The 12,741-nt window shown below is 42.4% G+C and overlaps 2 protein-coding genes across 2 annotated transcripts; both read right to left on the bottom strand.

Moving 5' to 3' along the window:
* Window positions 1-2,683: 2,683 nt before the first annotated feature.
* Window positions 2,684-4,904, bottom strand: LOC120030326 (histidine N-acetyltransferase-like). Its single transcript, XM_038975690.1, has 4 exons — window positions 4,689-4,904; window positions 3,863-4,087; window positions 3,226-3,495; window positions 2,684-3,016 (listed from the first exon to the last, which is right to left on the bottom strand). Exons 1-4 carry the CDS (start codon window positions 4,902-4,904, stop codon window positions 2,684-2,686), a joined length of 1,044 nt encoding a protein of 347 aa, XP_038831618.1.
* Window positions 4,905-11,439: 6,535 nt separating this feature from the next.
* LOC120030500 (repetitive proline-rich cell wall protein 2-like) lies at window positions 11,440-12,357 on the bottom strand. Its single transcript, XM_038975908.1, has one exon. It carries the CDS (start codon window positions 12,355-12,357, stop codon window positions 11,440-11,442), a length of 918 nt encoding a protein of 305 aa, XP_038831836.1.
* Window positions 12,358-12,741: the final 384 nt, after the last annotated feature.

Here is a 12,741-nt window from a genome sequence, read left to right as displayed (position 1 = left end):
GTGGACTGGACTGGAGTTTTTAAAATGTTAAACAGTATTCTGTCTTATCAGAGAGACAAATTAGCTCATATTCTCCCATCTCAGTGACCTTTTGTAAATACACTGAGCTCTATTCATTAAATGTCCAACCACCACCAAGGTAAATTCAAAACGACTACTCTCGTGTTGTGGCGTAGCCTACGAAGTCAAAATCTGAATTGTTCAAACCAGCTTTAAAATAATAGGGAGAAATTTAACTAGGCGGTTTTCTGAACAATAAGTTTAGTAAATCATCTGGTCTTGTGGGCACACACTAGCAGCAGGAAAGCACGCTCTCCAAGATCATTTACATACACCAGATGGTCGGCATGGATACGACAGTACATCCAGGGAACCTTACCTTTGACCAGCCAATAGTGATGTTTTAAACTCAGTGGCTTTAAATTGGTCTTCAATCTATTCATGAAGAGAAATGGAAAGAGGGGTTGTATGGGCTTGTGAGGAAAAGCTCCACCTTCCCGTATTATGGAGAATTTCTTAGAAATTATTTGATTGGGGGGTTTCATGTGGGGTTTCGTATATTGTGTAGGGGAATGCCTTTAGAGACAAGGGTGGGGTGGTGTAGGAATGACTGTGTACTGCTTCTTCTCTTCACCACTGGAGTCAGGCCACTCACATCTTCATCTACATCTTTGGCTTCCTCACGACTCGCCACAGCAAAAAAGGGGGGTCAGTCCATGTTTGCTTCTTCGATCGGTGAAAAAAAATAGGAAGTGCTTCTCAGAGAACTGAGAAAATCATTGTCAGCCTTGACAAAGCATTGTTTGGTTGTTTTGAAGAATATGGAATCCGGTATATAATTTGCTTCATTCTTCATTCCACTTTCTCCAGGCATCTCATCCATCGTCCGATATCGATCCAGTCCTAAATCCGTCATTTATCATGGGTGAGTGCGTTCATCCTTTAGAGTCAGAGTCACTGATCAGTCTACCAAAAAATAAAAAGGTATTCTCTTCCTCCGTCCATTTCATCCTTTACAACAAGGTCCCTTTTACAACGAGGGCAGGTTGGAGTCAGTGAAGTGGCCAGTAACTGATCTGTAGTGGTTTTAGTCTCAAGTTGGGGGTTGCAATGTAGGCTCGTTCAGTGCTACGTCGTGTCAAGGGCATCATGTCTTAAAGGGAACGTTCAAGAGCCGAAAGCTTATAAAGCTTCTTAGAGTGGCTATGAAGCTTAGTAGAGTGGTTATGAAGCATCTTAGAGTGGCTACGAAGCTTAGTAAAGTGGTTATGAAACCTTCGAGAGCAAAGGGTGTCCCATTTGCTTAGCTGAGCTCTGATCATGTCCCAAAGCTTATGAAGCTTCTTAGGGTAGCTATGGAGCTTCGTAGAGGGGTTATGAAGCATCTTAGAGTCGCTACGAAGCTTAAAATGGTTTCAGAGGGCTGTTTCACAGCATGTCTGATGACTGAGTCTATGTTGATGAGGGACTACAATTCAATCTTTACAAAGGTTGTCAGCTAATATTTGCGATGGTGAAATTTACCATGGAATTATTTCTCTAGCTACTGAACAATGTTGTTAATGTTAAGTCAATCAGAACTATATTAGTTAAATTGTTTTAGTCTTTGTGGTATACTGTAAAGTAATAAGTACAGCTCCCTTTTTCACACTATTAGCAATGTACTATAGAGTAAGCTTGGATTGCACATTAAGTATTAGAAAGCCTCCAGAAAGCTTCTGCTGATAATATATTACCTCTTTAGATACTACGGTTGCATTCAAGTACACGAGGAAAAGTAACAATAAATTATCAATATGATTAAGTGCTTAAAAACATAACAACTGAGCAATTGTTTAAAAAAATGAAATAGTTTTAAAAGCAAAACTGGCCATGTTTTAGTGTTATAAGCGTTCCGTTTCAGTGTAATTATAGCTGTTCCATTTCAGCCATTTTGTGTGAATTATAAGCGTGCAAATGCTCTGTAAGATTCACTGAAGAGCTATTGTTTGTTGGAAAGTATTTTGGGATTTGGTGTTGGATAGAATAGGTCCATAAGGATTTCTACCGTTACCATGGGAGTGATGCGTTCTAAATCAGTTATATTCTGTTATTTCTAAAAGTTAAATGACTCCTCTCCTCCTCCCGTCATCACTTGCACTTTAGCACAACAGCCCATATGGTTTCATAAAGTGCCTCAAGAGTTGTGCAGACTTATTTGCAATTCAGAATGTGTACATATTTATACTTTATATTTACATTAAAAAGATTGAAAGGCATGATATTCTCCAAGCTAGCTTGCATTTTTCTTTTTTTCTTTTTTAAAGGAACTAACATTAGCATCCTGTTGTTAAGAGCTAGATTTGTGTAAATGACTAAATGGTAAAAAAAACTGTGAGAAACTAATTCAAACTAATTAGTCAAAAGTATTTCATGTAGCTGCCTTTTTTTTTGTAAAATATTTTTGTTAGCGGTAGTGTTCAAATCAAACATATTGCAAATATAATGCAGCTTCTGAGGTGTTTCGCTATAGTTTCTTAGGGAGGTTGTTGCCAATCCTTCTGAAGTTTCTTGGGGAACTTTTCCATTTCATGAGGTTCATTCGTTCATTGGGTCTCTGGAAACTTTTCAATTTTTTTCATGTTTCTTCCTCCGTCTTGTCTCTCCTCTTCCTCATCCTCTTCCTCCTCCCTCTTCCTCCGGGCTACACGACATCCGACTCGACCACGCACTGCTCCGTGTATTCCTTCACCAGCTCCACATTCAGTGTCTGGCAACAGAATTCGGCCATGGGTTTCCACATGGGAGGATCCAGGAACATCTGGCACATGACGTGCCCCTTCAGGGTGGTGGCGTGGCGCCTCAGGTGACTCAGGAACTGATGGAGCACAAGGCCTATGTCCTTGCCAAACACGTCGATGTTGAGGTAGTACGTGTCCGTCCCAACTCCGCGAGGACCTCCGGGAACCCAGAAGGGGTGGGTGCACAGGCTGGCCACAGTGGGGGTGCAGCGGTCGTCCACCATCCAGTCGATGTCCTTGAATTAATCAATTCATACATTTTATTTGAGAAATTTGAAATACATATAGAGCTGCTTCAGCCATGGGAGTATAACAATACATAAAAATTCATCAATGATTTAAAAACACAAAGTCTTCTGAATGTTTCCAGAATTTTGCAATCCTAAAGCATGATAAAGTCAACTGACTTATTTTCATTGTGTTCCTCCTGTGATTATAATCTTACCTTCTTCAGAAGAATGACCATGTTGCTGGGCACGAGCTTGAACGGCTGCCAGTCCTGGACGATGGTAGCGTTAGGGACCACGTCGGACATCAGGCCCGAGTTGAGGAACATCTGGTGGGCCTCGTTGAGGTCCAGAAGGACCGGGGGAACCAGAGGGGTGTCAGAACCCTGGGGGGTACCCTCGGAGTAGGTGGGGAGGGTCACAACCGGCCCCAGTTCGGAGAGCCGGAGCTTGAGATCTTCAGAGTTGAAGCGAACCAGCAGTATGCCCTTAGGGAGAGAGGCAGTGGTGAAATGACGTAGGGTAAAGAGTTGTATGGTTGGATAATAGACTGTGAATCAAATGTATCACATAATTAAGCATTGTGAAAGGTTAAATCTGTGATTTTGGTAAAACATGCTTCCCTGACAATTCTTTGTAAACTGCAAAAGTAGATTTGAGTTATAATGGCTTGAATTAAATCTGAGTCTAGTCACAAATATAAGGACTATAGAAATAACTAGAAACAAAATGGACAACTTGGAATACTTGACTTATGGTACAAATCAATCAATTAACCAATCAACGTAGCAATTAACCAATCAACCAAGCAATTAACCAATCAACCAAGCAATTAAATAATCAACCAATACCTACCTGTTTGGTGATGAGGCGGTACTTCTGGAAGTCCTTGGGCCCCAGCTGGTCATCGCGGGTCAGCCTGGTCACCTTCACCTCAGGCCACTTGGACTTGACCAGTTGAGAGCAGAACCGTAGCAGCACCCCTGCCACGCCCTTCCCCCTCTCCTGGGGGGCCACACGTAACCCCTCCACCAGCATGGTCTCACCATCGTCAATCACACACACCGACTCCAGGGCAATCTGTTGGGGGAAGAGGGGAGAAACGAAGAAGAGAGGGATAAAGGAGAAGGAGATGGGGAGGAAAGAGGGGGGGGGGGGGGGGGGAACAAAGGGAGATTATGAATAACTGAAAAATACATTTTGTGAGTAATTTTCTTGTCATTTTTTCATGGTTGTTTCTAGGTAATAGAACTCTCAATGGTTCCAAAGTAGAACATTTCTCATCTCCAGGTTCCTTTAGGACTCTTCTAACATGGATTCTATTTCTATGGTAACACCCTTGTAATGCTTTTGTCACTCCTTCTCACAACACTTTTCCCTGCTTGTGTGCAAAGCAGTAGTGTGGCGGCAGGTTGGTCTCAGACAGCGAGGCGATGTAGCAGATACTGGTAGCTTCTAATATAGCCCTTATAATGGCCTTATATACATGCTATAACACATTTATAACACTCTTTAATAACCATTTCTCACCACTTTGACCAGCTTACGTGCCAGTATGACGGTGCGGTTGCTCTCGGACAGCCATGCCTGTAAGCGTTCATAACACTCTTATAACACCTTAATAGAACCCTTATACACATGCTATAACAGGTTTATGACACACTTTATAACTTTTTCTCACCACTTTGCCCTGTTTGCGGGCCAGTATGACAGTGCGGTTGGACTCGGATAGCCAGGCGGTGTAGCGCGTCGGTAGGTAGTCCAGCCCTCCGTAGATGTCTTGGCTTATGGCCATGATCTCATCAAAGTCCTCCTCCGTCGCCACGGTGAACTGCAGGCCTGTCTGGGGCGGAGTCTCGGGGAGCTGGGGGCGGGGCAGGCTGTTCTCAATCTTCATCCTTACAGCTGGTGGGGAAGCGAGGGAGGAGGAGGGAGGAGAAAGAAAGGGAGGAGGAGGAAGGAAAGGAAAGAGAAAGTGGGGATGGAGGAGAGGAAAAGGGTTGGAGAAGGAAGATGAAGGAGAGAAAGGGAGTGAGAGAGAAAGGTGGAAAAAGGCAAGGGAGAGAGATAGTTCAATGAAGAGATGGGGTAGAGAGAGGATAGGAATGAGGGAGAGTAGATTGAGAGGGAGAGAGATCGATAGAGATGGGGAAGAGAGAGAAAGATAAAGGTAAAGAGAGTGTTGAATGTCGTCAATACATTATGTGACCCATTTCAGGAAACTAGGCGTATGTCACGGGTCACGTATGTCACGTATGTCACGAGAGCCATTTGAACGCAATATTTTTTTAATACATTTTTTATGTATATAAATGCCTTCTGGAACATGTGAACTTTCATGTGCCTAACTAACAAACTTGTATTCAATCTGTAAATTCGAATAAAATTGTTAAATTAAGGGCCTAGCTGGTTTAGCCACAGAAAAAGTCAGCAACCTTCCCGCTAACCAAGATTGGCTGAGATAATGAGTGGGCTGGACATGCCGAGAGATGAGTTCAGAGTGGTCTGCTATATAGCACGCTTCTGTCTAGTTGAGCTGGTCAGTACGTCTAGGTAATCCTGTCTAATGCAGCTTTTTTTAAATGTATCGTGTAGTAAAACTGCATAAGTGTTGCTCTCCACTTTCTGGAGGAACGAGTTTTGAAATCAGTGGAATTCGAGTATGATAGCTAAGGAGATGGAGAAAACACCTGTTTTCGGATTACATTTTCAAACTAAGGGCAACCATGGCATCTGTGACAGGGAGAAGCATCCAACCATGATGTATACGGGTAAAATAGTCTAGCTAGCTGCATTTTCAGATATTACATGTTTCTAATTTTGACAAAGTCGTTTTCATTTCAAGTTAAAGTGTACTGTTAGCTAGCGAGTTAATGTTAGCTGACTAGCTCACTAGCTAACGCTACGTATACAATCTTATTATTCGTATCTCAGAGCCTTGATTCGGTCTTATGTACTGTAGAAAAATTTGAAATTGTGTTTTTTACATTGGATAAAAGCAGAGACACAGAGCTTCAATGGGAAAGCAATTCTGCTTTGAAAGTTGATAACCTTGTAACCTCACTTTTGAGAAAATGGCCTTTGAATATTTTTGGTACCTACTGGAGAGCTCTTCTTTGTCTACACCCATTTAGCATCATTCACACCCTCTTAAGCTTTAGTTCAGCCAATCTCTTTAAGGGTTGATGCGAGCTTCTGTCCTAACAACAGCAGTCAAGCACCCAAGCTAATTGGCTAACAGTTGTCGCAGTGACATTCTATTACAATGGACACTTGCATAGTGGAGTCTTTTGTTAAGACATGTAGCTAGCTAAACAATGAACCATAATCCCAACTCATGACGTTACTACCCTGCATGAATCTGCAGGTAGCTAACCAACCAGGTTCAATGTTAGCTAGCTAACATTAGACTATAACTAGCAAAGCAAATAGCTCTGAGATACAAGTAATAAGATCATACATGTAACGTTAGCTAGCGAGCCAGCCAGCTAACGTTAGCTAGCTATCTAACAGTACACTTTAACTTGAAATGGAAAGACTTCATGTCAAAATTTGAAACTTGTAATATCTGAAAATGTAGCTAGCTAGACTATCTTACCCGGGGTCGGAAATCGGAGTAGATAGCCAGAGCGAATTTACCAGCTACGTCTATCAACAGTTGTCACAGTGACATTCTATTGAAATGGATACTTGCATAGTGGAGTCTTTTGTTAAGACATGTAGCTAGCTAGCTAGCTAAACAATTAACCATAATCACTCATGACGTTACTACCCTGCATGAATCTGCAGGTAGCTAACCAACCAGGATCAATGTTAGCTAGCTAACATTAGGCTATAATTAGCCAAGCAAAATGTATAACAGTGAATAATCAGTGTGTCCTCTGTCCTTGTACCTCCAGTCTGTCATCAATCACTATCAACAGATATGAGAATGATGCATAACATTCAGCACCAAGTCTAGTGACCATCGACCCGCACCGTGTGTTACGAATAGAAAACTGGAATTCATGTGTATTGCAGAAATAGAAAGCATATAAATATGCTAAACATCGTGTTAATCACTCCAAACTGTATATGAACTTTAGTGGTCTTAAGTTTCCCCATTCGAGTCCTGGAGGTTTCTATCACAACCATACACACTGTTTAGATACCTCGGTTCTTTAAGCTTCACGACACTCAACCACATCCCAGTAATTCACATCAATGGATGGACTTTTACATCAATGGGTATTGGTCAGACAGAGTAAGTAGCTTCACAACACTTCAGCCACAATGTATTGTGTATTGGTCAGGCAAGACATACACTCTTAGAAAAAAGGGTTCCAAAAGGGTTCTTCGGATGTCCCCGTAGGATAACCATTTTTTGTTCAAGGGAGAATCATTTTTGGTTCCACGTAGGTTCCATGTGGAACCCTCTGTGGAAAGGGTCCTACATGGAAACCAAAAGGGTTCTACCAGGAACCAAAAAGGTTCTACCTGGAAGCAAAAAGGGTTGTTCAAATGGTTCTCCTATGGGTTCAGGATAACACCTTTATTTCTAGGAATGTATACCTTTTAACAATCACATCCTAGTGTTTTGACCACAGTGGGTCTTGGTCAGGAAAAATATAGACAACACGACCCTTAACCACACAGACAACATGACCCCTAACCACACAGACAACAGGACCCCTAACCACACAGACAACACGACCCTTAACCACACAGACAACATGACCCCTAACCACACAGACAACAGGACCCCTAACCACACAGACAACACAACCCCTAACCACACAGACAACACGACCCCTAACATTACATTACATTTAAGTAATTTAGCAGACGCTCTTATCCAGAGCCACACAGACAACACGACCCCTAACCACAGACGGCACTAGTGTAGTTTCTGGTCTGGTCATTGTCAGGATGCCAGGCCACTTTGCCCGTCCAGTTTGGCACCAGTTTGCATGTGGCACGGAATTAGGAGACTGGCATCTGTCCCCCTCCCACTCCTCTCTACCAACCCCCTACCCCTCTAATCCCTTTGGTAACCTCTTTCGATTCCTCGGAAAACACAGTCTCACTCGGAAAACAAACACATTTCTCCAGGCTTGGGAAAATAACGTGGCGAGACGGGCGATACGGGCGAGAGGAGCGGAGGGCTCAGGTCGTTGGAATGTGATCCCAGAAAGGTGCAGAGAAGCTTGGGCAGTTAAAGACTGTTTGTATGTGTGTGTGCGTGTGTCTCCGTCCATGTGTGTATCTCTGTCTCCGTCTGTGTGTGTGTTCTCAGCCCCACGCATACATGGACAGTTAGTGTTATTTGGCCCCAGGGGGAATGAGGCTTCTAGCTGACGCGGTGAAGCAGTGCCGGACATTTCTGATAATCTGTCAATGGGAGATGTGAGTCTGAGCTGGAGAAGCGGCGGCAGGGAGGGAGGGAGGGAGGGGGAGAGAGAGAGAGAGGCCGGACGCCTGCATGAGACAGAGAAAACACTGTCTCGCCCCACCAGACCCCAACTCTCTCTCTCTCTCTCTCGCTCTCTCTCTTTTTCTCTCTGGTACTTTTCCATCAACTGGCATGCACAGACATGGTGCCACCAACAATGTGTATAAACCCAGGATGACTGAATTGAAGCCACTGCGCAAGCCATCTTGGTACTCCTCAATTGTAGCTATAGAAAGGCTTTTATTAATGTCTACATTTGTTTATTCTATTACAGACACCTTAATGCATACTTTTACATTATATTATGTAAGATAAACATAAAAAATATATGTACAGTGCATTCGGGAAGTATTCAGACCGCTTGACTTTTTCCACATTTTGTTATGTTACAGCCTTACATTAAAATGTATTAAATTGTATTTTTTTCCTCATCAATCTACATACAATGACAAAGAAAAAACAGGTTTTTCGATTTTTTTGCAAATGTATAAAAAATAATTAACTGAAATATCACATTTACATAAGTATTCAGACCCTTTACTCAGTATTTTGTTGAAGCAGCTTTGGCAGCGATTACAGCATTGAGTCTTCTTGGGTATGACGCTATAACCTTGTCACACCTGTATTTGGGGAGTTTCTCCCAACCTTCTCTGCAGATCCTCTCAAGCTACACTACCGGTCAAAAGTTTTAGAACACTAACTCATTCAAGGGTTTTCTTCATTTTTACTATTTTCTACATTGTAGAATAATAGTGAAGACATCAAAACTATGAAATAACACATATAGTAATTCACATGTAGTAACCCAAAAAGTGTTTGAAAAAATCTAAATATATTTTATATTTGAGATTCTTCAAATAGCCACCCTTTGCCTTGATAACAGCTTTGCACACTCTTGGCATTCTCTCAACCAGCTTCACCTGGAATGCTTTTCCAACAGTCTTGAAGGAGTTCCCATATATGGTGAGCACTTGTTAGCTGCTTTACCTTAATTCTGCGGTCTGACTCATCCCAAACCATCTCAATTTGGTTGAGGTCGAGGGATTGTGGAGGCAAAGAAAAGACACGGCGATTGGAACCAAAAATCTTAAAATTGGACTCCAGACCAAATTTCCACCGGTCTGATGTCCATTGCTTGTGTTTCTTGGCCCAAACAAGTCTCTTCTTCTTATTGGTGTCCTTTAGTAGTGGTTTCTTTGGCCTGATTCACACAGCCTCCTCTGAACAGTTGATGTTGAGATGTGTCTGTTACTCCGTGAAGCATTTATTTGGGCTGCAATTTCTGAGGCTGGTAACTCTAATGAACTTATCCTCTGCAGCAGAGGTAACTCTGGGTCTTCCATTCCTGTGGCGGTCCTCATGAGAGTCAGTTTCATTATATCGCTTGATGGTTTTTGCGACTGCACTTGAAGAAACTTTAAAAGTTCTTGAAATGTTCAGGATTGACTGACCTTCATGTCTTAAAATAATGATGGACTGTCGTTTCTCTTTGCTTATTTGACATGTTCTTGCCATTATATGGACTGGTCACAACACAACTGAATGGCTCAAATGCATCTGATTCTTCTGCCACAGCTGTCATCCAAACAAAGGGTACCTATTTGAAGAATCTCAAATATAAAATATATTTTGATTTGTTTAAGACTTTTTTGGTTACTACATGATTCAATATGTGTTATTTCATAGTTTTGATGGCTTCACTATTATTCTACAATGTAGAAATTAGTAAAAATAAAGAAAAACCCTTGAAAGAGTAGGTGTTCTAAAACTTTGGACCGGTAGTGTATGTCAGGTTGGATGGGGAGCGTCGCAGCACAACTATTTTCAGGTTTTTCATTTTTAATACATTTGCAAACATTTAAAACCTGTTTTTGCTTATTCATTATGGGGTATTGTGTGTACATTGATGTTTTAAATTATTCAATTATTTTTGGATCCAGACCTAAATTGTGTAGGTTGTCTGAAATCAGAGTGGAGTTAGGGGTTGAGGTGCTGACTACTAAAACCTCTGTTAGCTACTTGGGATGTATCCTTGATGGAAGCTTGGGAGGTGTGAGCATGGCCAATAAGGTGCTAGGGAAGGTTAATGCCAGGATTAAGTTTTTGGCTAGAAAGTCCAAGCTGCTTGATAAGGACTCCATGAAAGTGCTAGCTACTGCCCTCATTCAATGCCATTTTGACTATGCTAGTACTTTCTGGTTTGGGGGCTTATCTAAACGTATGAAGGGGAAGCTCCAGATAGCCCAGAATAAGTTGATCAGGGTAGTATTGAAGGTGAGTCCACGTACTCACATAGGCAGGAGCTGCTTTCAGGAACTAAACTGGCTGCCTGTTGAGGGTGTTCCAGATTAGAATAGGTTTGGTTTACAGGAGTATTTATGGTCCTGCGCCCAGATATCTAAGTGATTACTTTCCTCGTGTTAGGGATGCACACAATCACAGCACCAGATCAGGTGTTGCTGTTGTGTGCTTATACAGGTTCAGGAGTAATGCTGGGAAAGGTACTTTCTTGTATACTGGAGCCTCAGAATGGAATGAGTTGCCTCTGCCTATAAAAACAACATCCTCTCTGGGCAGCTTTAAAAAATAAAGTAAAATCTGTTTGATGTCTTCTGTGCCCATATGAATAACCCCTATGATGTAACTGGAATGATGAGATAGATGTTCTTCTTCTCTGTTTTTGTTGTATTATTTCACTGCCATACTGTGTTGGATCCTGTCTAGCCATCTTGTCTCAAGAGGACCACAATGGAAATAAGTCCCAGACTTTATTGTGTGTTATCCTCAATGATTTTATTCATGTGCATGTATGGCTTTTAAGTTTTATGTGTGCTTGTTTTTTTTAAATGGTCAAATTAATAAACTAAACTAAACTAAGTAAAGGCCCGGTGTTACAACCTGCTGTATCGTTCCACTAATACAGGACTAGTAAAGGCCCAGTGAAATAATAACTAATTTTATTCCGATTTTTCAGAAGGTGCTGTAGCACCCTTAAGCACCCCTACTTCCCGCCGCTATGGATGTTCTTGCTCACAGTTGGACGGTAGGCAGGTTGTTTCTGCATGATGTTCTTGCTCACAGTTGGATGGTCGGCAGGTTGTTTCTGCATGATGTTCTTGCTCACAGTTGGACGGTAGGCAGGTTGTTTCTGCATGATGTTCTTGCTCACAGTTGGATGGTCGGCAGGTTGTTTCTGCATAATGTTCTTGCTCACAGTTGGATGGTCGGCAGGTTGTTTCTGCATGATGTTCTTGCTCACAGTTGGATGGTCGGCAGGTTGTTTCTGCATGATGTTCTTGCTCACAGTTGGACGGTCGGCAGGTTGTTTCTGCATGATGTTCTTGCTCACAGTTGGATGGTCGGCAGGTTGTTTCTGCATGATGTTCTTGCTCACAGTTGGACGGTCGGCAGGTTGTTTCTGCATGATGTTCTTGCTCACAGTTGGATGGTCGGCAGGTTGTTTCTGCATGATGTTCTTGCTCACAGTTGGATGGTCGGCAGGTTGTTTCTGCATGATGTTCTTGCTCACAGTTGGACGGTAGGCAGGTTGTTTCTGCATGATGTTCTTGCTCACAGTTGGACGGTCGGCAGGTTGTTTCTGCATGATGTTCTTGCTCACAGTTGGATGGTCGGCAGGTTGTTTCTGCATGATGTTCTTGCTCACAGTTGGACGGTAGGCAGGTTGTTTCTGCATGATGTTCTTGCTCACAGTTGGATGGTCGGCAGGTTGTTTCTGCATGATGTTCTTGCTCACAGTTGGATGGTAGGCAGGTTGTTTCTGCATGATGTTCTTGCTCACAGTTGGATGGTCGGCAGGTTGTTTCTGCATGATGTTCTTGCTCACAGTTGGATGGTCGGCAGGTTGTTTCTGCATGATGTTCTTGCTCACAGTTGGATGGTCGGCAGGTTGTTTCTGCATGATGTTCTTGCTCACAGTTGGATGGTCGGCTAAGCCACGGCTCTAGTTTGCTACTGTACGTTAAAACATTAAAGGTTCCTCCAAGAATCGCTCAACTAACCGAATGTGCAAATATGAACCATCGACTAGCAATGGTTCCTTAAGGAACTCCAGGTGTTCTTTGAGGATCTCCAGGTGTTCCTTGAGGAACTCCAGGGTTCTTTGAGGATCTCCAGGTGTTCCTTGAGGAACAGGAGATATGGATGCGTCAAATTCAAACGATCATTCCCTATTGAAACATACAGTAAACTACGTCCTTTAACAACATTGGACGGTAGGCAGGCAAAGTAGTGTACAAAGAAGCACTGAGTGATATGCTCAAACCACATACTGCATACTGTAATA

The sequence above is a fragment of the Salvelinus namaycush genome, chromosome 36 (assembly GCF_016432855.1).
Source record: "Salvelinus namaycush isolate Seneca chromosome 36, SaNama_1.0, whole genome shotgun sequence".
Lineage (NCBI taxonomy): Eukaryota > Metazoa > Chordata > Actinopteri > Salmoniformes > Salmonidae > Salvelinus > Salvelinus namaycush.
Note: the sequence above shows the minus strand (reverse complement) of the source record. Positions and strands in the feature narration are given on the sequence as shown.